The 25,810-nt window shown below is 52.5% G+C and overlaps 1 protein-coding gene across 1 annotated transcript in view; it reads left to right on the top strand.

The window, feature by feature from the left end:
• The window catches only part of ADAP2 (ArfGAP with dual PH domains 2), a 44,264-nt gene extending 19,400 nt beyond the window's left edge, over positions 1–24,864 (top strand). The window contains exons 7-11 of the mRNA XM_077460702.1: positions 1,206–1,289; positions 8,267–8,329; positions 19,158–19,235; positions 24,012–24,245; positions 24,407–24,864. Coding sequence (XP_077316828.1) covers positions 1,206–1,289; positions 8,267–8,329; positions 19,158–19,235; positions 24,012–24,227 — 441 coding nt within the window. The 3' untranslated portion in view covers positions 24,228–24,245; positions 24,407–24,864. The remainder of the gene's footprint in view (positions 1–1,205; positions 1,290–8,266; positions 8,330–19,157; positions 19,236–24,011; positions 24,246–24,406) is intronic.
• The last annotated feature ends 946 nt before the right edge of the window (positions 24,865–25,810 follow it).

Below are 25,810 nucleotides of genomic sequence, written 5' to 3' on the forward strand. Positions count from 1 at the left end.
CATACTGTATCCTGAGGGACCTCCCGGTCCTGTCACCTAACACTCATCATACTGTATCCTGAGGGACCTCCTGGTCCTGTCACTTAACACTCCTCATACTGTATCCTGACACTCCTCATACTGTATCCTAACACTCCTCATACTGTATCCTGAGGGACCTCCCGGTCCTGTCACCTAACACTCCTCATACGCGCAGCATCTACGTCTACCATGACGATGGGAAGGTACGTTCGATTTCTGAGTTACAGCTCACTAGCCTCCTTGATTGGGAGAGTCTAGTTGGGATTATAGGTAGTCACGTAGGCTTCCGTCACCCAGAACCCCCATACTGTATCCTGAGGCACCTCCTGGTCCTGTCACCTAACACTCCTCATACTGTATCCTAACACTCCTCATACTGTATCCTGAGGGACCTCCTGGTCCTGTCACCTAACACTCCACATACTGTATCCTGAGGGACCTCCTGGTCCTGTCACCTAACACTTCCTATACTGTATCCTGAGGGACGTCCTGGTCCTGTCACCTAACACTCCTCATACTGTATCCTGAGGGACCTCCTGGTCCTGTCACCTAACACTCCTCATACTGTATCCTGAGGCACCTCCTGGTCCTGTCACCTAACACTCCTCATACTGTATCCTAACACTCCTCATACTGTATCCTGAGGGACCTCCTGGTCCTGTCACCTAACACTCCACATACTGTATCCTGAGGGACCTCCTGGTCCTGTCACCTAACACTCCTCATACTGTATCCTAACACTCCTCATACTGTATCCTGAGGGACCTCCTGGTCCTGTCACCTAACACTCCACATACTGTATCCTGAGGGACCTCCTGGTCCTGTCACCTAACACTCCTCATACTGTATCCTAACACTCCTCATACTGTATCCTGAGGGACCTCCTGGTCCTGTCACCTAACACTCCACATACTGTATCCTGAGGGACCTCCTGGTCCTGTCACCTAACACTTCCTATACTGTATCCTGAGGGACGTCCTGGTCCTGTCACCTAACACTCCTCATACTGTATCCTGAGGGACCTCCTGGTCCTGTCACCTAACACTCCTCATACTGTATCCTGAGGGACCTCCTGGTCCTGTCAACCAGTTAACATGATTCGGCTTTTGCTGACACAAGTAATGCAGAATCTGGATATTTACAGTATAAATAATGTCATGTTGTGTTTTTCTTCTCTGATACAGGAAATCGTTGATTGGTACAACGTGCTCCGATACGGCCGATACCGGTATCTGAAGAAGAATTTCCCAGACACCCCGGAGGCTTTGGTGAGACTTCTGACCCGTGTGTGAGCCCCGCAATAGACCGACTCTGCCGCCATTTACAGATCCCGAAATATGATCCCCCCCAATCACTGTGCCCACATCATCAGACCCCACCCACTTCCCCCTACATCAGACCCTACCCACTTCCCCCTACATCAGACCCCACCCACTTCCCACCTATATCAGACCCCACCCACTTCCCACATCATCAGACCCCACCCACTTCCCACATCATCAGACCCCACCCACTTCCCACCTACATCAGACCCCCACCCACTTCCCACCTACATCAGACCCCACCCACTTCCCACATCATCAGACCCCACCCACTTCCCGCTACATCATACCCCACCCACTTCCCCCCCTACATCAGACCCCACCCACTTCCCACATCATCAGACCCCACCCACTTCCCACCTACATCAGACCCCACCCACTTCCCACATCATCAGACCCCACCCACTTCCCACATCATCAGACCCCACCCACTTCCCGCTACATCAGACCCCACCCTCTTCCCCCCCTACATCAGACCCCACCCACTTCCCACATCATCAGACCCCACCCACTTCCCACCTACATCAGACCCCACCCACTTCCCATCTACATCAGACCCCACCCACTTCCCATCTACATCAGACCCCACCCACTTCCCACCTACATAAGACCCCACCCACTCCCCACATCATCAGACCCCACCCACCTTCCGCTACATCAGACCCCACCCACTTCCCCCCTACATAAGACCCCATCCACTTCCCACCTACATCAGACCCCACCCACTTCCCACCTACATAAGACCCCACCCACTTCCCACCTACATCAGACCCCACCCACTTCCCACCTACATCAGACCCCACCCACTTCCCCCCTACACAAGACCCCACCTACTTCCCACATCATCAAACTCCACCCACTTCCCGCTACATCAGACCCCACCCACTTCCCACCTACATCAGACCCCACCCACTTCCCACCTACATAAGACCCCACCCACTTCCCACCAACATCACACCCCACCCACCTCCCACCTACATCACACCCCACCCATCACCTACATCAGACCCCACCCACTTCCCGCTACATCAGACCCCACCCACTTCCCACCTACATCAGACCCCACCCGCTTCCCCCCTACACAAGACCCCACCCACTTCCCACATCATCAGACTCCACCCACTTCCCGCTACATCAGACCCCACCCACTTCCCACCTACATCAGACCCCACCCAGTTCCCACCTACATAAGACCCCACCCAGTTCCCACCTACATAAGACCCCACCCACTTCCCACCAACATCACACCCCACCCACTTCCCACCTAAATAAGACCCTACCCAATTCCCACATCATCAGACCCCACCCACTTCCCACCTACATCAGACCCCACCCACTTTCCACCTACATCAGACCCCACCCACTTCCCACCTACATCAGACCCCACCCACTTCCCCCCTACACAAGACCCCACCTACTTCCCACATCATCAAACTCCACCCACTTCCCGCTACATCAGACCCCACCCACTTCCCACCTACATCGGACCCCACCCACTTCCCACCTACATCAGACCCCACCCACTTTCCACCTACATCGGACCCCACCCACTTCCCACCTACATCAGACCCCACCCACTTCCCCCCTACACAAGACCCCACCTACTTCCCACATCATCAAACTCCACCCACTTCCCGCTACATCAGACCCCACCCACTTCCCACCTACATCAGACCCCACCCACTTCCCACCTACATAAGACCCCACCCACTCCCCACCAACATCACACCCCACCCACCTCCCACCTACATCACACCCCACCCATCACCTACATCAGACCCCACCCACTTCCCACCTACATCAGACCCCACCCACTTCCCACCTACATCAGACCCCACCCACTTCCCCCCTACACAAGACCCCACCCACTTCCCACATCATCAGACTCCACTCACTTCCTGCTACATCAGACCCCACCCACTTCCCACCTACATCAGACCCCACCCAGTTCCCACCTACATCAGACCCCACCCAGTTCCCACCTACATAAGACCCCACCCACTTCCCACCAACATCACACCCCACCCACTTCCCACCAACATCACACCCCACCCACTTCCCACCTACATCACACCCCACCCATCACCTACATCAGACCCCACCCACTTCCCACCTACATCAGACCCCACCCACTTCCCACCTACATCACACCCCACCCACTTCCCACCTACATAAGACCCCACCCACTTCCCACATCATCAGACCCCACCCACTTCCCACCTACATCAGACCCCACCCACTTCCCACCTACATAAGACCCCACCCACTTCCCACCAACATCACACCCCATCCACTTCCCACCTACATCAGACCCCACCCACTTCCCACCTACATCAGACCCCACCCACTTCCCACCTAAATAAGACCCTACCCAATTCCCACATCATCAGACCCCACCCACTTCCCACCTACATCAGACCCCACCCACTTCCCACCTACATCAGACCCCACCCACTTCCCACCTACATAAGACCCCACCCACTTCCCACCAACATCACACCCCACCCACTTCCCACCTACATCAGACCCCACCCACTTCCCACCTAAATAAGACCCTACCCAATTCCCACATCATCAGACCCCACCCACTTTCCACCTACATCAGACTCCACCCACTTTCCACCTACATCAGACCCCTCCCACTTTCCACCTACATCAGATCCCACCCAATTCCCACCTACATCAGACTCCACCCACTGTTTCCTTACACAGAATGTTCTCAGTCCCCCGCAGATGTGGATTGTGACATATACAGTGCCTTGAAAAAGTATTCATACCCCCTGACATTCCCCACATTTTGTTACAACCAAAAACATAAATGTATTTTATTGGGATTTTATGTGATGGACCAACACAAAGTGTCACATAATTGTGAAGTGAAAGGAAAATGATAAATGATACAAATAAATATGTGAAAAGTGTGGGGGAGGGGCATTTGTATGGCGCCCCCTTCACTCTGATACCCCTAACTAAAATCTAGGGGAACCAATTGCCTTCAGAAGTCACCTAATTAGTAAATAGAGTCCCCCTGTGTGTCATTTAATCTCAGTATAAATACAGCTGTTCTGTGAAGCCCTCAGAGGTTTGTTAGAGAACCTTAGTGAACAAACAGCATCATGAAGGCCAAGGAACACACCAGACAGGTCAGGGATGAAGTTGTGGAGAAGTATAAAGCAGGATTGGGTTATAATAATATCTCCCAAGCTTTGATCATCTCACGGAGCTCTGTTCAATCCATCATCGGAAAATGGAAAGAGTATGGCACAACCGCAAACCTACCAAGACATGGCCGTCCACCTAAACTGACCGGGCCGGGCAAGGAGAGCATTCATCAGAGAAGAGCCAAGAGGTCCATGGTAACTCTGGAGGAGCGGCAGAGATCCACAGCTCAGGGGGGAGAATCTGTCCACAGGACAACTATTAGTCGTCTCTCCACAAATCTGCCCTTTATGGAGGAGTGACAAGAAGAAAGACATTGGAGAAAGAAAGTCATAAGAAGTCCTGTTTGTAGTTTGTGAGAAGCCATGTGGGGGAGGGGGCAGCAAACATGTGGAAGAAGGTGATCTGGTCAGAGGAGACCAAAATTCTACTTTATGGCCTAAAAGCAAAACGCTATGTGTGGGGAGAACTAACACCGCCCATCCCCCGAACACACCATCCCCACCGTGAGACATGGTGGTGGCAGCATCATGTGGTGGGGATGGTTTTCTTCAGCAGGGACAGGGAAGCTGGTCAGAGTTGATGGGAAGATGGATGGAGACAAATACAGGACAATCTTAGAAGAAAACCTGTTAGAGTCGGCAGAAGACTTGAGACCGGGGCGGAGGTTCCCCTTCCAGCAGGACAACGACCCGAAACATCCAGCCAGAGCTACAATGGAATGGTTTACATCAAAGCATATTCATGTGTTAGAATGGCCCAGTCACAGTCCAGACCTAAATCCCATTGAGAATCTGTGGCAAGACTTGAAAATTGCTGATCACAGACGCTCTCCATCCAATCTGACAGAGCTTGAGATATTTTACAAAGAAGAAGAATGGGCAGAAATGTCCTCTCTAGATGGGCAAAGCTGGTAGAGACACCCCCAAAAAGACTTGTAGAGAAAGGGGGTTCTACAAAGTATTGACTCCGGGGGGCGCCATACAATTGCCCCTCCCCCCCACACTTTTCACATATTTATTTGTATCATTTATCATTTTCCTTTCACTTCACAATTATGTGACACTTTGTGTTGGTCCATCACAGAAAATCCCAATAAAATACATTTATGGTTTTGGTTGTAACAAAATGTGGGGGATGTCAGGGGGTATGAATACTTTTTCCAGACTCTGTATTATGTGACGGCTGGTTGTCAGAATGGTTCTTCGGATTTATATAAAAATCAGAGGGGACTGTCTGTGTCACAATGGACATCCAATCAGATGTCAGCTGTCATTGTATTGTGGTGATAGGAGGGGTGTGGGGATTTCTCGGGGGGGCGGTGTCAGGAGTCGCGGTTCAGTAACGATGGATAATGTCAGGCGATCCCTCGGTGTGGCGGGAGAAGCCCCTCCGGTGATTGCTGTGCGGATCATTCCTGACATATGATGAGCCGCTTCCTGGACTGCAGAGATTTCCCCGCAGTATCTGATCAACCAGCTGGACCGCATTCCTCCACTCAACTCCCCCCACCATGAAAAGTCCCAGTGTGCCGCTCCGGGGCCCCTGTCATTGGAGGGGAATCACACCGAACCCCCCCCCCATCCCCCCACCATGTAAAGTCCCAGTGTGCCGGTCCGGACCCTTTATCTAGAGATTCATCCAATCACTATTATCTGGTGATTTATCACAGGATCTTCCTGGGGAGAGACCTTCGGGAACGAAGACTTTGTGTTCTTCTGGGGGTCTGAGGAAAGGGGCGCCATCTTCATACAAGAGATTCTCGGGGTGGTTTCATTGGCCTCCGTCTTGTTCAGCTCGGAGTGTGGGGGGCATGGCGGGCTTCTCTGCCAATCTTGTAGGTGGATATGGTGTGCCCGGCATCCAGGTGAAGGGCCCCCGACACACACTTACATTATGGCAGAGCGCATGTAGCCCATTGCCGGGTTTTGGTGCCTCGGTCATCTCTCCAGCCTTATCTCACCATTAAAGATTGTGAAGGTCTTCTGTATTTGGTGTTGGTCCCATAACTGGGGTCTTCTGTATTTGGTGTTGGTCCCATAACTGGGGTCTTCTGTATTTGGTGTTGGTCCCATAACTGGGGTCTTCTGTATTTGGTGTTGGTCCCATAACTGGGGTCTTCTGTATTTGGTGCTGGTCCCATAACTGTGGTCTTCTGTATTTGGTGTTGGTCCCATAACTGTGGTCTTCTGTATTTGGTGTTGGTCCCATAACTGGGGTCTTCTGTATTTGGTGTTGGTCCCATAACTGGGGTCTTCTGTATTTGGTGCTGGTCCCATAACTGGGGTCTTCTGTATTTGGTGCTGGTCCCATAACTGTGGTCTTCTGTATTTGGTGCTGGTCCCATAACTGGGGTCTTCTGTATTTGGTGCTGGTCCCATAACTGTGGTCTTCTGTATTTGGTGTTGGTCCCATAACTGTGGTCTTCTGTATTTGGTGTTGGTCCCATAACTGGGGTCTTCTGTATTTGGTGCTGGTCCCATAACTGGGGTCTTCTGTATTTGGTGCTGGTCCCATAACTGTGGTCTTCTGTATTTGGTGCTGGTCCCATAACTGGGGTCTTCTGTATTTGGTGCTGGTCCCATAACTGGGGTCTTCTGTATTTGGTGCTGGTCCCATAACTGTGGTCTTCTGTATTTGGTGCTGGTCCCATAACTGGGGTCTTCTGTATTTGGTGTTGGTCCCATAACTGGGGTCTTCTGTATTTGGTGTTGGTCCCATAACTGGGGTCTTCTGTATTTGGTGCTGGTCCCATAACTGTGGTCTTCTGTATTTGGTGTTGGTCCCATAATTGGGGTCTTCTGTATTTGGTGCTGGTCCCATAACTGGGGTCTTCTGTATTTGGTGCTGGTCCCATAACTGGGGTCTTCTGTATTTGGTGCTGGTCCCATAACTGGGGTCTTCTGTATTTGGTGCTGGTCCCATAACTGGGGTCTTCTGTATTTGGTGTTGGTCCCATAACTGGGGTCTTCTGTATTTGGTGTTGGTCCCATAATTGGGGTCTTCTGTATTTGGTGTTGGTCCCATAACTGGGGTCTTCTGTATTTGGTGTTGGTCCCATAACTGGGGTCTTCTGTATTTGGTGCTGGTCCCATAACTGGGGTCTTCTGTATTTGGTGCTGGTCCCATAACTGTGGTCTTCTGTATTTGGTGTTGGTCCCATAACTGGGGTCTTCTGTATTTGGTGCTGGTCCCATAACTGGGGTCTTCTGTATTTGGTGCTGGTCCCATAACTGGGGTCTTCTGTATTTGGTGTTGGTCCCATAACTGGGGTCTTCTGTATTTGGTGTTGGTCCCATAACTGGGGTCTTCTGTATTTGGTGTTGGTCCCATAACTGGGGTCTTCTGTATTTGGTGCTGGTCCCATCAGTGTGGTGCGATGAGGTGAGCCAGGAATACGGGAAATGATCTCACTTACCTTTAAGTTCCTTTCCTGGGTCTCCTCCTGCTTTCTCACCATCACCAGAACACCGGGAGAAGGGGGGCATTAGAGGCTAAATGTCTGCTATCCTGAGGGTGGCGCTGATGGTGAACGGGTGGAGTTGGCCTTCCAGTATTCTGACATGAGGAGAGCCAGGAACTGAAATTTACAGGTAAGTCTGATAACTCTCCAACGATGTCATCTGCCACCGTGATCATGTGATCAGTCCCGCCGCATGAATGGATGATGCAATTTTTTTTTTGGTTAACAGAAGTGTGATGTCATTTCCACATCTTTGTTGCCCCCGGCCCCTCTGAACTTGTCCCTTTTCATCTCTTTCCAGTTAATCCCAAAGATCACCCGCAACTACACCAAATCCGGCTACATGGAGAAGACTGGCCCTACGGTGAGTGACGGCCGCTAGACGGTCATAACACATCAGCCTTACCGACCGCTAAACAAAGTGATGATGTCACACAGACGCAGATCATGTGATCAGCCAGCATTCACCCTACAACCATTCTGAGAATCTGCACAATACTATGCAAGGCGAGACCGGAGCTCCACTCTACACAGGAAACGTGACGTCACGTGACGTCACTCGAGTTTTGTCTATAGGCTGATTGTTACGTTGAAGCCGGTAAAAAAAAAAAAAAAAACTTTTTTGGGGTGGAGGGGACATGTTTCCTGTCTGGGGTGGAGCTCCATTCTGCAGCCAGACCCCTCTCATGTAAGGAGCAAATGTCACATACAGTGGGGGGAATACTGATTTGACCCTCTGCAGATGGTGGAAGTTTTGCCCACTTACATAGAAATGAAGGTTCTATCATTGTTATCAGAGGTGTGTTTTATATGATGGAGACGGAATATCAACCAAAATCCAGAAAAATCACACAATATAAATGTTATAAATGGAGTTGCAGTTCAGTGAGTAAAATAAGTATTTGATCCCCAAGCAAAACATGACTTAGTAGTTGGTGGAGAAACCCTTGTTGGTGATCACAGAGGTCAGACGTTTCTTGTAGGTGGTGATGAGGTTTCCACATCTCAGGAGGGATTTTCTCCTCTCTTCTCTACAGATCTTCTCTAAATCCTGAAGGTCTCTTGGCAACTTGAAGTTTCAACTCCTCCATTTATTTTCTATAGGATTAAGGTCTGGAGACTGGCTAGGCCACTGCATGACCTTAATGTGCTTCTTATTGAGTCACTCTTTTGTTGCCATGGTGATATGTTTTGGGTCATTGTCATGCTGGAAGACCCATCCATGACCCATCTTCAGTGTTCTGGATAAGGGAAGAAGGTTCTCATCCAAGATCTTACAATACATGACCCCGTCCATTGGCCCCTCAGTGTGGCAAGGTCGGCCTGGACCTTTATCAGAGAAACCGCCCCAAAGCATCATGTTCCCCACTCCGTGTGTGACTGTAGGGATGGTGTTCATGTTCCCACCTCCGTGTGTGACTGTAGGGATGGTGTTCATGTTCCCACCTCTGTGTGTGACTGTAGGAATGGTGTTCATGTTCCCACCTCCGTGTGACTGTAGGGATGGTGTTCATGTTCTCACCTCCGTGTGTGACTGTAGGGATGGTGTTCATGTTCCCACCTCCGTGTGTGACTGTAGGGATGGTGTTCATGTTCCCACCTCCGTGTGTGACTGTAGGGATGGTGTTCATGTTCCCACCTCCGTGTGTGACTGTAGGGATGGTGTTCATGTTTCCACCTCCGTGTGTGACTGTAGGGATGGTGTTCATGTTCCCACCTCCGTGTGCGACTGTAGGGATGGTGTTCATGTTCCCACCTCCGTGTGTGACTGTAGGGATGGTGTTCATGTTCTCACCTCCGTGTGTGACTGTAGCGATGGTGTTCATGTTCTCACCTCCGTGTGTGACTGTAGGGATGGTGTTCATGTTTCCACCTCCGTGTGTGACTGTAGGGATGGTGTTCATGTTCCCCCCTCCGTGTGTGACTGTAGGGATGGTGTTCATGTTCCCACCTCCATGTGTGACTGTAGGGATGGTGTTCATGTTCCCCCCTCCGTGTGTGACTGTAGGGATGGTGTTCATGTTCCCCCCTCCGTGTGTGACTGTAGGGATGGTGTTCATGTTCCCCCCTCCGTGTGTGACTGTAGGGATGGTGTTCATGTTCCCCCCTCTGTGTGTGACTGTAGGGATGGTGTTCTTAGGGTCATAGTCAGCATTTTCCTTCCTCCAAACACAGGGAGTCGAGTTAATACTGAAAGAGCTGAATTTTGGTCTCATCTGACCACAGAACTTTCTCCCAATCCTTCTCTGAATAATTTAGATGTCCAATGGTCCTGTCCATGTGTCTTCCTGAGGAGGGGGACCTGTCCATGTGTCTTCCTGAGGAGGGGGACCTGTACATGTGTCTTCCTGAGGAGGGGGACCTGTACATGTGTCTTCCTGAGGAGGAGGACCTGTACATGTGTCTTCCTGAGGAGGGGGACCTGTACATGTGTCTTCCTGAGGAGGGGGACCTGTACATGTGTCTTCCTGAGGAGGGGGACCTGTACATGTGTCTTCCTGAGGAGGGGGACCTGTACATGTGTCTTCCTGAGGAGGGGGACCTGTACATGTGTCTTCCTGAGGAGGAGGACCTGTACATGTGTCTTCCTGAGGAGGGGGACCTGTACATGTGTCTTCCTGAGGAGGGGGACCTGTACATGTGTCTTCCTGAGGAGGAGGACCTGTCCATGTGTCTTCCTGAGGAGGGGGACCTGTACATGTGTCTTCCTGAGGAGGGGGACCTGTACATGTGTCTTCCTGAGGAGGGGGGACCTGTACATGTGTCTTCCTGAGGAGGGGGACCTGTACATGTGTCTTCCTGAGGAGGGGGGACCTGTACATGTGTCTTCCTGAGGAGGGGGGACCTGTACATGTGTATTCCTGAGGAGGAGGACCTGTACATGTGTCTTCCTGAGGAGGAGGACCTGTCCATGTGTCTTCCTGAGGAGGGGGACCTGTCCATGTGTCTTCCTGAGGAGGGGACCTGTACATGTGTCTTCTTGAGGAGGGGGACCTGTCCATGTGTCTTCCTGAGGAGGGGGACCTGTCCATGTGTCTTCCTGAGGAGGGGAACCTGTACATGTGTCTTCCTGAGGAGGGGGACCTGTACATGTGTCTTCCTGAGGAGGGGGACCTGTACATGTGTCTTCCTGAGGAGGAGGACCTGTACATGTGTCTTCCCGAGGAGGGGGACCTGTACATGTGTCTTCCTGAGGAGGAGGACCTGTACATGTGTCTTCCCGAGGAGGGGGACCTGTACATGTGTCTTCCTGAGGAGGGGGACCTGTACATGTGTCTTCCCGAGGAGGGGGACCTGTACATGTGTCTTCCTGAGGAGGAGGACCTGTACATGTGTCTTCCTGAGGAGGGGGACCTGTACATGTGTCTTCCTGAGGAGGGGGACCTGTACATGTGTCTTCCTGAGGAGGGGGACCTGTACATGTGTCTTCCCGAGGAGGGGGACCTGTACATGTGTCTTCCTGAGGAGGAGGACCTGTACATGTGTCTTCCCGAGGAGGGGGACCTGTACATGTGTCTTCCTGAGGAGGGGGACCTGTACATGTGTCTTCCCGAGGAGGGGGACCTGTACATGTGTCTTCCTGAGGAGGGGGACCTGTACATGTGTCTTCCTGAGGAGGGGGACCTGTACATGTGTCTTCCTGAGGAGAGGACCTGTACATGTGTCTTCCAGAGGAGGGGGACCTGTACATGTGTCTTCCCGAGGAGGGGGACCTGTACATGTGTCTTCCTGAGGAGGGGGACCTGTACATGTGTCTTCCTGAGGAGGAGGACCTGTACATGTGTCTTCCTGAGGAGAGAGACCTGTCAATATGTCCTCCTGAGGAGGGGGACCTGTCCATGTGTTTTCCTGAGGAGAGAGACCTGTCCATATGTCCTCCTGAGGAGGGGGACCTGTACATGCGTCTTCCTGAGGAGAGAGACCTGTCCATATGTCTTCCTGAGGAGGGGGACCTGTACATGCGTCTTCCTGAGGTGAGAGACCTGTCCATATGTCCTCCTGAGGAGGGGGACCTGTACATGTGTCTTCCTGAGGAGGGGGACCTGTACATGTGTCTTCCTAAGGAGGAGGACCTGTACATGTGTCTTCCTGAGGAAGGGGACCTGTACATGTGTCTTCCTGAGGAGGGGGGACCTGTACATGTGTCTTCCTGAGGAGGGGGACCTGTACATGTGTCTTCCTGAGGAGGGGGGACCTGTACATGTGTCTTCCTGAGGAGGGGGGACCTGTACATGTGTATTCCTGAGGAGGAGGACCTGTACATGTGTCTTCCTGAGGAGGAGGACCTGTCCATGTGTCTTCCTGAGGAGGGGGACCTGTCCATGTGTCTTCCTGAGGAGGGGACCTGTACATGTGTCTTCTTGAGGAGGGGGACCTGTCCATGTGTCTTCCTGAGGAGGGGGACCTGTCCATGTGTCTTCCTGAGGAGGGGAACCTGTACATGTGTCTTCCTGAGGAGGGGGACCTGTACATGTGTCTTCCTGAGGAGGGGGACCTGTACATGTGTCTTCCTGAGGAGGAGGACCTGTACATGTGTCTTCCCGAGGAGGGGGACCTGTACATGTGTCTTCCTGAGGAGGAGGACCTGTACATGTGTCTTCCCGAGGAGGGGGACCTGTACATGTGTCTTCCTGAGGAGGGGGACCTGTACATGTGTCTTCCCGAGGAGGGGGACCTGTACATGTGTCTTCCTGAGGAGGAGGACCTGTACATGTGTCTTCCTGAGGAGGGGGACCTGTACATGTGTCTTCCTGAGGAGGGGGACCTGTACATGTGTCTTTCTCGAGGAGGGGGACCTGTACATGTGTCTTCCCGAGGAGGGGGACCTGTACATGTGTCTTCCTGAGGAGGAGGACCTGTACATGTGTCTTCCCGAGGAGGGGGACCTGTACATGTGTCTTCCTGAGGAGGGGGACCTGTACATGTGTCTTCCCGAGGAGGGGGACCTGTACATGTGTCTTCCTGAGGAGGGGGACCTGTACATGTGTCTTCCTGAGGAGGGGGACCTGTACATGTGTCTTCCTGAGGAGAGGACCTGTACATGTGTCTTCCAGAGGAGGGGGACCTGTACATGTGTCTTCCCGAGGAGGGGGACCTGTACATGTGTCTTCCTGAGGAGGGGGACCTGTACATGTGTCTTCCTGAGGAGGAGGACCTGTACATGTGTCTTCCTGAGGAGAGAGACCTGTCAATATGTCCTCCTGAGGAGGGGGACCTGTCCATGTGTTTTCCTGAGGAGAGAGACCTGTCCATATGTCCTCCTGAGGAGGGGGACCTGTACATGCGTCTTCCTGAGGAGAGAGACCTGTCCATATGTCTTCCTGAGGAGGGGGACCTGTACATGCGTCTTCCTGAGGTGAGAGACCTGTCCATATGTCCTCCTGAGGAGGGGGACCTGTACATGTGTCTTCCTGAGGAGGGGGACCTGTACATGTGTCTTCCTAAGGAGGAGGACCTGTACATGTGTCTTCCTGAGGAAGGGGACCTGTACATGTGTCTTCCTGAGGAGGGGGACCTGTACATGTGTCTTCCTGAAGAGGGGGACCTGTACATGTGTCTTCCTGAGGAGGGGGACCTGTACATGTGTCTTCCTGAAGAGGGGGACCTGTACATGTGTCTTCCTGAGGAGGGGGACCTGTACATGTGTCTTCCTGAGGAGGGGGACCTGTACATGTGTCTTCCCGAGGAGGGGGACCTGTACATGTGTCTTCCTGAGGAGGAGGACCTGTACATGTGTCTTCCTGAGGAGGGGGACCTGTACATGTGTCTTCCTGAGGAGGGGGACCTGTACATGTGTCTTCCTGAGGAGGGGGACCTGTCCGTGTGTCTTCCCGAGGAGGGGGACCTGTACATGTGTCTTCCTGAGGAGGAGGACCTGTACATGTGTCTTCCCGAGGAGGGGGACCTGTACATGTGTCTTCCTGAGGAGGGGGACCTGTACATGTGTCTTCCTGAGGAGGGGGACCTGTACATGTGTCTTCCTGAGGAGAGGACCTGTACATGTGTCTTCCAGAGGAGGGGGACCTGTACATGTGTCTTCCCGAGGAGGGGGACCTGTACATGTGTCTTCCTGAGGAGGGGGACCTGTACATGTGTCTTCCTGAGGAGGAGGACCTGTACATGTGTCTTCCTGAGGAGAGAGACCTGTCAATATGTCCTCCTGAGGAGGGGGACCTGTCCATGTGTTTTCCTGAGGAGAGAGACCTGTCCATATGTCTTCCTGAGGAGGGGGACCTGTACATGCGTCTTCCTGAGGAGAGAGACCTGTCCATATGTCTTCCTGAGGAGGGGGACCTGTACATGCGTCTTCCTGAGGTGAGAGACCTGTCCATATGTCCTCCTGAGGAGGGGGACCTGTACATGTGTCTTCCTGAGGAGGGGGACCTGTACATGTGTCTTCCTAAGGAGGAGGACCTGTACATGTGTCTTCCTGAGGAAGGGGACCTGTACATGTGTCTTCCTGAGGAGGGGGACCTGTACATGTGTCTTCCTGAGGAGGGGGACCTGTACATGTGTCTTCCTGAGGAGGGGGACCTGTACATGTGTCTTCCTGAAGAGGGGGACCTGTACATGTGTCTTCCTGAGGAGGGGGACCTGTACATGTGTCTTCCTGAAGAGGGGGACCTGTACATGTGTCTTCCTGAGGAGGAGGACATGTACATGTGTCTTCCTGAGGAGGGGGACCTGTACATGTGTCTTCCTGAAGAAGGGGACCTGTACATGTGTCTTCCTGAGGAGGGGGACCTGTCCATATGTCCTCCTGAGGAGGGGGAACCTGTACATGCGTCTTCCTGAGGAGAGAGACCTGTCCATATGTCTTCCTGAGGAGGGGGACCTGTACATGTGTCTTCCTAAGGAGGAGGACCTGTACATGTGACTTCCTGAGGAGGGGGACCTGTACATGTGTCTTCCTGAGGAGGGGGACCTGTACATGTGTCTTCCTGAGGAGGGGGACCTGTACATGTGTCTTCCTGAAGAGGGGGACCTGTACATGTGTCTTCCTGAGGAGGGGGACCTGTACATGTGTCTTCCTGAGGAGGGGGACCTGTACATGTGTCTTCCTGAGGAGGGGGACCTGTACATGTGTCTTCCTGAAGAGGGGGACCTGTACATGTGTCTTCCTGAGGAGGGGGACCTGTACATGTGTCTTCCTGAGGAGGGGGACCTGTACATGTGTCTTCCTGAAGAAGGGGACCTGTACATGTGTCTTCCTGAGGAGGGGGACCTGTACATGTGTCTTCCTGAGGAGGGAGACCTGTACATGTGTCTTCCTGAGGAGGGGGACCTGTACATGTGTCTTCCTGAAGAGGGGGACCTGTACATGTGTCTTCCTGAGGAGGGGGACCTGTACATGTGTCTTCCTGAGGAGGGGGACCTGTGCATGTGTCTTCCTGAAGAAGGGGACCTGTACATGTGTCTTCCTGAGGAGGGGGACCTGTGCATGTGTCCTCCTGAGGAGGGGGACCTGTACATGTGTCTTCCTGAGGAGGGGGACCTGTACATGTGTCTTCCTGAAGAGGGGGACCTGTACATGTGTCTTCCTGAGGAGGGGGACCTGTACATGTGTCTTCCTGAGGAGGGGGACCTGTACATGTGTCTTCCTGAAGAAGGGGACCTGTACATGTGTCTTCCTGAGGAGGGGGACCTGTGCATGTGTCCTCCTGAGGAGGGGGACCTGTACATGTGTCTTCCTGAGGAGGAGGACCTGTCCATGTGTCTTCCTGAGGAGGGGGACCTGTACATGTGTCTTCCTGAGGAGGAGGACCTGTCCATGTGTCTTCCTGAGGAGGGGGACCTGTACATGTGTCTTCCTGAGGAGGGGGACCTGTACATGTGTCTTCCTGAGGAGGGGGACCTGTACATGTGTCTTCCTGAGGAGGGGGACCTGTACATGTGTCTTCCTGAGGAGGAGGACCTGTCCATGTGTCTTCCTGAGGAGAGAGACCTGTCCATATGTCTTCCTGAGGAGGGGGACCTGTCCATATGTCTTCCTGAGGAGGGGGACCTGTCCATGTGTCTTCCTGAGGAGGGGGACCTGTACATGTGTCTTCCTGAGGAGGAGGACCTGTACATGTGTCTTTCTGAGGAGAGAGACCTGTCCATATGTCTTCCTGAGGAGGGGGACCTGTCCATATGTCTTCCTGAGGAGGGGGACCTGTACATGTGTCTTCCTGAGGAGGAGGACCTGTACATGTGTCTTCCTGAGGAGGGGGACCTGTACACGTTTCTTCCTGAGGAGGAGGACCTGTACATGTGTCTTCCTGAGGAGGGGGACCTGTACACGTTTCTTCCTGAGGAGGGGGACCTGTACATGTGTCTTCCTGAGGAGGAGGACCTGTACACGTTTCTTCCTGAGGAGGGGGACCTGTACATGTGTCTTCCTGAGGAGGAGGACCTGTACACGTTTCTTCCTGAGGAGGGGGACCTGTACATGTGTCTTCCTGAGGAGGAGGACCTGTACACGTTTCTTCCTGAGGAGGGGGACCTGTACATGTGTCTTCCTGAGGAGGAGGACCTGTACACGTTTCTTCCTGAGGAGGAGGACCTGTACACGTTTCTCCCTGAGGAGGGGACCTGTACATGTGTCTTCCTGAGGAGGAGGACCTGTCCATGTGTCTTCCTGAGGAGGGGGACCTGTACATGTGTCTTCCTGAGGAGGAGGACCTGTACATGTGTCTTTCTGAGGAGAGAGACCTGTCCATATGTCTTCCTGAGGAGGGGGACCTGTCCATATGTCTTCCTGAGGAGGGGGACCTGTACATGTGTCTTCCTGAGGAGGAGGACCTGTACATGTGTCTTCCTGAGGAGGGGGACCTGTACACGTTTCTTCCTGAGGAGGAGGACCTGTACATGTGTCTTCCTGAGGAGGGGGACCTGTACACGTTTCTTCCTGAGGAGGGGGACCTGTACATGTGTCTTCCTGAGGAGGAGGACCTGTACACGTTTCTTCCTGAGGAGGGGGACCTGTACATGTGTCTTCCTGAGGAGGAGGACCTGTACACGTTTCTTCCTGAGGAGGGGGACCTGTACATGTGTCTTCCTGAGGAGGAGGACCTGTACACGTTTCTTCCTGAGGAGGGGGACCTGTACATGTGTCTTCCTGAGGAGGAGGACCTGTACACGTTTCTTCCTGAGGAGGGGGACCTGTACATGTGTCTTCCTGAGGAGGAGGACCTGTACATGTGTCTTCCTGAGGAGGGGACCTGTACACGTGTCTTCCTGAGGAGGGGGACCTGTACATGTGTCTTCCTGAGGAGGGGGACCTGTACATGTGTCTTCCTGAGGAGGGGGACTTGTACATGTGTCTTCCTGAGGAGGAGGACCTGTACACGTTTCTCCCTGAGGAGGGGACCTGTACATGTGTCTTCCTGAGGAGGGGGACCTGTACACGTTTCTCCCTGAGGAGGGGGACCTGTACATGTGTCTTCCTGAGGAGGGGGACCTGTACATGTGTCTTCTTGAGGAGGGGGACCTGTCCATGTGTCTTCCTGAGGAGGGGGACCTGTACATGTGTCTTCCTGAGGAGGGGGACCTGTACATGTGTCTTCCTGAGGAGGGGGACCTGTACATGTGTCTTCCTGAGGAGGGGGACCTGTACATGTGTCTTCCTGAGGAGGGGGACCTGTACATGTGTCTTCCTGAGGAGGGGGACCTGTACATGTGTCTTCCTGAGGAGGGGGACCTGTCCATGTGTCTTCCTGAGGAGGAGGACCTGTACATGTGTCTTCCTGAGGAGGAGGACCTGTCCATGTGTCTTCCTGAGGAGGGGGACCTGTACATGTGTCTTCCTGAGGAGGAGGACCTGTACATGTGTCTTTCTGAGGAGAGAGACCTGTCCATATGTCTTCCTGAGGAGGGGGACCTGTCCATATGTCTTCCTGAGGAGGGGGACCTGTACATGTGTCTTCCTGAGGAGGAGGACCTGTACATGTGTCTTCCTGAGGAGGGGGACCTGTACACGTTTCTTCCTGAGGAGGGGGACCTGTACATGTGTCTTCCTGAGGAGGAGGACCTGTACACGTTTCTTCCTGAGGAGGGGGACCTGTACATGTGTCTTCCTGAGGAGGAGGACCTGTACACGTTTCTTCCTGAGGAGGGGGACCTGTACATGTGTCTTCCTGAGGAGGAGGACCTGTACATGTGTCTTCCTGAGGAGGGGACCTGTACACGTGTCTTCCTGAGGAGGGGGACCTGTACATGTGTCTTCCTGAGGAGGGGGACCTGTACATGTGTCTTCCTGAGGAGGGGGACCTGTACATGTGTCTTCCTGAGGAGGGGGACCTGTACATGTGTCTTCCTGAGGAGGGGACCTGTACACGTGTCTTCCTGAGGAGGGGGACCTGTACATGTGTCTTCCTGAGGAGGGGGACCTGTACATGTGTCTTCCTGAGGAGGAGGACCTGTACATGTGTCTTCCTGAGGAGGGGGACCTGTCCATGTGTCTTCCTGAGGAGGAGGACCTTGCGGGGGCTGCAGGATTTCAATCCATGGTGGTGTATTGTGTCACCAATGGTTTGTTTGGTGACTGGGGTCCCAACTGCCTTGAGATCCTTCACAAGCTCCTCCCATGTAGTTCTGGGCGGATCCCTCACTTTTCTCATGACCATCCTCACCCCATGAGGAGAAATCTTCCATGGAGCTCCAGACTGAGGACAATTGATGGTTATTTTGTATTTCTTCCATTTGTGAATAATCTCTCCGGCACTCGTCTCCTCTCACCAAGCTTCTTGCTGATGGTCTTGTAGCCCATTCCAGCCTTGTGCAGGTCTCCAATCTTCTCCCCGACCTCCTCTGACAGATCTTTGGTCTTCCCCATGATGGTGAGGATTGGAGGGAAGGGATTCTGTGGACAGGCGTCTTCTATACACATAACGAGTTGTCGTTAGGAGAACCTTCTTACATTGTCAGGACTGATCTGTGCACCACATGAGCACCTACTGGGGCCAGTCTGTGGGGGGAGGGGTATTGTTGGTAGGGAGGGGATCAAATACTTATTTTACTCACTATATTTCTGATCACATAATCAGTCAGAATTTCACCTCTACACACTGTGAGGAGCTCCGCCATACTATGTCATAAGGAGCGTGATGTCACCGATCGGCAGGGATTTCCCCGGGACTGTGATAGTAAACGTCTGGGAGAGATTCCATCCAATACATTTCACTGACCAGAGATTTCATGTCACTCTGCAGCTGAAGGAAGCCTTTAGGAAACGTTGGTTCACCCTGGACTCCGAGGAAAGGAAACTTCTCTACTACAGGAGACCCCTGGTGAGGCCCAAAGTCACATACTACATACATGTCATTGTTCTGGACCCCCAAGTGTCAGGGTGTCATTGTTCTGGACCCCCAAGTGTCAGGGTGTCATTGTTCTGGACCCCCAAGTGTCAGGGTGTCATTGTTCTGGACCCCCAAGTGTCAGTGTCATTGTTCTGGACCCCCAAGTGTCAGGGTGTCATTGTTCTGGGACCCCCAAGTGTCAGGGTGTCATTGTTCTGGGACCCCCAAGTGTCAGGGTGTCATTGTTCTGGGACCCCCAAGTGTCAGGGTGTCATTGTTCTGGGACCCCCAAGTGTCAGTGTGTCATTGTTCTGGGACCCCCAAGTGTCAGGGTGTCATTGTTCTGGGACCCCCAAGTGTCAGGGTGTCATTGTTCTGGGACCCCCAAGTGTCAGGGTGTCATTGTTCTGGACCCCCAAGTGTCAGGGTGTCATTGTTCTGGGACCCCCAAGTGTCAGGGTGTCATTGTTCTGGATCCCCAAGTGTCAGGGTGTCATTGTTCTGGACCCCCAAGTGTCAGTGTGTCATTGTTCTGGACCCCCAAGTGTCAGTGTGTCATTGTTCTGGACCCCCAAGTGTCAGGGTGTCATTGTTCTGGACCCCCAAGTGTCAGGGTGTCATTGTTCTGGACCCCCAAGTGTCAGTGTGTCATTGTTCTGGACCCCCAAGTGTCAGGGTGTCATTGTTCTGGACCCCCAAGTGTCAGGGTGTCATTGTTCTGGACCCCCAAGTGTCAGTGTGTCATTGTTCTGGGACCCCCAAGTGTCAGGGTGTCATTGTTCTGGACCTCCAAGTGTCAGTGTGTCATTGTTCTGGACCTCCAAGTGTCAGTGTGTCATTGTTCTGGGACCCCCAAGTGTCAGTGTGTCATTGTTCTGGACCCCCAAGTGTCAGTGTGTCATTGTTCTGGACCCCCAAGTGTCAGGGTGTCATTGTTCTGGATCCCCAAGTGTCAGGGTGTCATTGTTCTGGGACCCCCAAGTGTCAGGGTGTCATTGTTCTGGACCTCCAAGTGTCAGTGTGTCATTGTTCTGGGACCCCCAAGTGTCAGTGTGTCATTGTTCTGGACCCCCAAGTGTCAGTGTGTCATTGTTCTGGACCCCCAAGTGTCAGTGTGTCATTGTTCTGGACCCCCAAGTGTCAGTGTGTCATTGTTCTGGACCCCCAAGTGTCAGTGTGTCATTGTTCTGGGACCCCCAAGTGTCAGGGTGTCATTGTTCTGGACCTCCAAGTGTCAGTGTGTCATTGTTCTGGACCTCCAAGTGTCAGTGTGTCATTGTTCTGGGACCCCCAAGTGTCAGTGTGTCATTGTTCTGGACCCCCAAGTGTCAGTGTGTCATTGTTCTGGACCCCCAAGTGTCAGGGTGTAATTGTTCTGGACCCCCAAGTGTCAGTGTGTCATTGTTCTGGACCCCCAAGTGTCAGGGTGTCATTGTTCTGGACCCCCAAGTGTCAGTGTGTCATTGTTCTGGGACCCCCAAGTGTCAGTGTGTCATTGTTCTGGGACCCCCAAGTGTCAGCGTGTCTTTGTTCTGGACCCCCAAGTGTCAGTGTGTCATTGTTCTGGACCCCCAAGTGTCAGTGTGTCTTTGTTCTGGACCCCCAAGTGTCAGGGTGTCATTGTTCTGGACCCCCAAGTGTCAGTGTGTCTTTGTTCTGGACCCCCAAGTGTCAGTGTGTCATTGTTCTGGACCCCCAAGTGTCAGTGTGTCTTTGTTCTGGACCCCCAAGTGTCAGAGTGTCATTGTTCTGGACCCCCAAGTGTCAGGGTGTCATTGTTCTGGACCCCCAAGTGTCAGTGTGTCTTTGTTCTGGACCCCCAAGTGTCAGTGTGTCATTGTTCTGGACCCCCAAGTGTCAGTGTGTCTTTGTTCTGGACCCCCAAGTGTCAGGGTGTCATTGTTCTGGGACCCCCAAGTGTCAGTGTGTCATTGTTCTGGGACCCCAAAGTGTCAGTGTGTCATTGTTCTGGATCCCCAAGTGTCAGTGTGTCATTGTTCTGGATCCCCAAGTGTCAGGGTGTTATTGTTCTGGACCCCCAAGTGTCAGTGTGTCATTGTTCTGGGACCCCCAAGTGTCAGTGTGTCATTGTTCTGGAACCCCAAGTGTCAGTGTGTCATTGTTCTGAACCCCCAAGTGTCAGTGTGTCATTGTTCTGAACCCCCAAGTGTCAGGGTGTCATTGTTCTGGGACCCCCCAAGTGTCAGTGTGTCATTGTTCTGGGTCCCCCAAGTGTCAGTGTGTAATTGTTCTGGGACCCCCAAGTGTCAGTGTGTAATTGTTCTGGGACCCCCAAGTGTCAGTGTGTCATTGTTCTGGACCCCCAAGTGTCAGTGTGTCATTGTTCTGGACCCCCAAGTGTCAGGGTGTAATTGTTCTGGACCCCCAAGTGTCAGTGTGTCATTGTTCTGGACCCCCAAGTGTCAGGGTGTCATTGTTCTGGACCCCCAAGTGTCAGTGTGTCATTGTTCTGGGACCCCCAAGTGTCAGCGTGTCATTGTTCTGGGACCCCCAAGTGTCAGCGTGTCTTTGTTCTGGACCCCCAAGTGTCAGTGTGTCATTGTTCTGGACCCCCAAGTGTCAGGGTGTCTTTGTTCTGGACCCCCAAGTGTCAGGGTGTCTTTGTTCTGGATCCCCAAGTGTCAGTGTGTCATTGTTCTGGACCCCCAAGTGTCAGTGTGTCATTGTTCTGGACCCCCAAGTGTCAGGGTGTCTTTGTTCTGGACCCCCAAGTGTCAGTGTGTCATTGTTCTGGATCCCCAAGTGTCAGTGTGTCATTGTTCTGGACCCCCAAGTGTCAGGGTGTCTTTGTTCTGGACCCCCAAGTGTCAGTGTGTCATTGTTCTGGACCCCCAAGTGTCAGGGTGTCATTGTTCTGGACCCCCAAGTGTCAGTGTGTCATTGTTCTGGGACCCCCAAGTGTCAGGGTGTCATTGTTCTGGGACCCCCAAGTGTCAGGGTGTCATTGTTCTGGACCCCCAAGTGTCAGTGTGTCTTTGTTCTGGACCCCCAAGTGTCAGTGTGTCATTGTTCTGGACCCCCAAGTGTCAGTGTGTCTTTGTTCTGGACCCCCAAGTGTCAGGGTGTCATTGTTCTGGACCCCCAAGTGTCAGTGTGTCTTTGTTCTGGACCCCCAAGTGTCAGTGTGTCATTGTTCTGGACCCCCAAGTGTCAGTGTGTCTTTGTTCTGGACCCCCAAGTGTCAGAGTGTCATTGTTCTGGACCCCCAAGTGTCAGGGTGTCATTGTTCTGGACCCCCAAGTGTCAGTGTGTCTTTGTTCTGGACCCCCAAGTGTCAGTGTGTCATTGTTCTGGACCCCCAAGTGTCAGTGTGTCTTTGTTCTGGACCCCCAAGTGTCAGGGTGTCATTGTTCTGGGACCCCCAAGTGTCAGTGTGTCATTGTTCTGGGACCCCAAAGTGTCAGTGTGTCATTGTTCTGGATCCCCAAGTGTCAGTGTGTCATTGTTCTGGATCCCCAAGTGTCAGGGTGTTATTGTTCTGGACCCCCAAGTGTCAGTGTGTCATTGTTCTGGGACCCCCAAGTGTCAGTGTGTCATTGTTCTGGAACCCCAAGTGTCAGTGTGTCATTGTTCTGAACCCCCAAGTGTCAGTGTGTCATTGTTCTGAACCCCCAAGTGTCAGGGTGTCATTGTTCTGGGACCCCCCAAGTGTCAGTGTGTCATTGTTCTGGGTCCCCCAAGTGTCAGTGTGTAATTGTTCTGGGACCCCCAAGTGTCAGTGTGTAATTGTTCTGGGACCCCCAAGTGTCAGTGTGTCATTGTTCTGGACCCCCAAGTGTCAGTGTGTCATTGTTCTGGACCCCCAAGTGTCAGTGTGTCATTGTTCTGGGACCCCCAAGTGTCAGTGTGTCATTGTTCTGGGACCCCCAAGTGTCAGTGTGTCATTGTTCTGAACCCCCAAGTGTCAGGGTGTCATTGTTCTGGGACCCCCCAAGTGTCAGTGTGTCATTGTTCTGGGTCCCCCAAGTGTCAGTGTGTAATTGTTCTGGGACCCCCAAGTGTCAGTGTATCATTGTTCTGGGACCCCCAAGTGTCAGTGTCATTGTTCTGGACCCCCAAGTGTCAGTGTGTCATTGTTCTGGGACCCCCAAGTGTCAGTGTGTCATTGTTCTGGGACCCCCAAGTGTCAGTGTGTCATTGTTCTGGACCCCCAAGTGTCAGGGTGTCATTGTTCTGGACCCCCAATTGTCAGTGTGTCATTGTTCTGGATCCCCAAGTGTCAGTGTGTCATTGTTCTGGACCCCCAAGTGTCAGGGTGTTATTGTTCTGGGACCCCCAAGTGTCAGGGTGTCATTGTTCTGGACCCCCAAGTGTCAGGGTGTCATTGTTCTGGACCCCCAAGTGTCAGGGTGTTATTGTTCTGGGACCCCCAAGTGTCAGTGTGTCATTGTTCTGGACCCCCAGGTGTCAGTGTGTCGTTGTTCTGGACCCCCAAGTGTCAGTGTGTCATTGTTCTGGACCCCCAATTGTCAGTGTGTCATTGTTCTGGACCCCCAATTGTCAGTGTGTTATTGTTCTGGGACCCCCAAGTGTCAGTGTGTCATTGTTCTGGGACCCCCAAGTGTCAGTGTGTCATTGTTCTGGACCCCCAAGTGTCAGTGTGTCATTGTTCTGGACCCCCAAGTGTCAGTGTGTCATTGTTCTGGGACCCCCAAGTGTCAGTATTGGGGTGCTTGTCTATACATTGGTGTCGGGGATGGGGGGTTGTGATGTCACAATTCTATATACCCCATTGTATATTTGTAGGACCCCTATGAGCAGGGCAGAGTGTTTATCGGCAGTACAAAGTGCGGTTATCAGGTGGCGGAAGGTTTTCCTCGAGGGATAAAAGGGAACAAGTGGGACGCCGGGATCACCATCACCACCCCGGATCGGGAGTTCGTCTTCACCTGTGAGAACACAAAGGAACAGAAGGAATGGATGGAGGCACTCCGGAGCGTCATGTCCCGACCCGACCAATGACAGAGTAAGACGCCAGAGGTGAGTCCAAACATCACACAGTAAAATGTGTATGGGGGATGGGCAGACCCCGGAGCGGGGTACATCCGGGACCCCTAGCTGTCACTGGGGGACATCTTTGTACCCCATATCTGTGAGGGCACCAGAACCAACCAATGACGTCTCCAATTCTTCCTCCACAGAAGAGGTGCACCTCAGGAGAACCATCATTTAATCCTTGGAGTCCTCCATGATGTCGGAGATCTCAGCGGCCAGCTAAACAGACTCTTTGTATTAAGCACTAAAGGTTATGAAGCAGCCAATCATCTGTCAGGGATGATACAGGGGAGGGGCAGGTAAGGTGATAGAAAATGCCACAATAGCGCCCCCTCCCCCCCGGACTCCATGATGGAAGTATGTCTGTTACTGTGGCTACAGCAAGATGGCTGCCATGGAACTATGATGAATATGTCTGTTACTGTACTACAGCAAAATGGCTGCCGCACACTTCCCCTGCCGCTGTCTGAACTTCCTGCACCTTGTCGTTCTGTTACCTGTACATAATATTCTATTCACTACAAATGTATAATGACCCCCTCCCCCCTCCCCCCGGGGGGCTCTCACTGCTGTCATTTTGTAATAAAATGTTGTTTGTCGGACACATGGGATTGTTTGATGTTCTACAGTCACAGCGCAACCAATGAGATGCTTCCTTTTCATGACCCCAAATTCTGCCCCAATGAATTGTGACATCCCCCCCCCCAAGACACAATGCCAGAGACCCCACATTCTACTGCCCCCCCCCCCAGGACACAATGCCAGAGACCCCACATTCTACTGCCCCCCCCCCCCAGGACACAATGCCAGAGACCCCACATTCTACTGCCCCCCCCCCCCCCCCAGGACACAATACCAAAGACCCCACATGTGACGGACCCCCGTACTCAAGATAAGTCTGCCCGCCATAAATGCTTTCTCTGTCCGGTACCACACAATCCAAGATCCCTCAGAGCACCCAGTCATTAACCGTAACGCAATGTAGGGTGAAACATCAGACTGTCTATTCAAAACACAGGTACAGAGAGGTAGCAATGCAGGGTAAACTGTCCAATCAGCAATAAGGAACACAGAGGCATTTGAACAATAGACCACCTTATCCGCAGGGAGGGCTAATGGAGGAATTCCCCCCTCCCCTCTCTGACCCGAGTTTACATGCTAGGAACACTAATACAAATATCCATCCCATAATACACTTCTTCTAAGGCAGACAGACACAACAGAACAATGGGACACAGCCACACCCCAAATGATCCCAGCAAATAGTTCACAGCAGCATGATACAACACACAATATATACATATACAGTGGTGTGAAAAAGTGTTTGCCCCCTTCCTCATTTCCTGTTCCTTTGCATGTTTGTCACACTTAAGTGTTTCGGAACATCAAACCAATTTAAACAATAGTCAAGGACAACACAAGTAAACACAAAATGCAATTTGTAAATGAAGGTGTTTATTATTAAAGGTGAAAAAAAATCCAAACCATCATGGCCCTGTGTGAAAAAGTGATTGCCCCCCTTGTTAAAACATACTATAACTGTGGTTGTC

Source organism: Lithobates pipiens, unplaced genomic scaffold (genome assembly GCF_037356315.1).
Source record: "Lithobates pipiens isolate NorthernLeopardFrog02 unplaced genomic scaffold, aLitPip1_a1.2 Scaffold_28, whole genome shotgun sequence".
Lineage (NCBI taxonomy): Eukaryota > Metazoa > Chordata > Amphibia > Anura > Ranidae > Lithobates > Lithobates pipiens.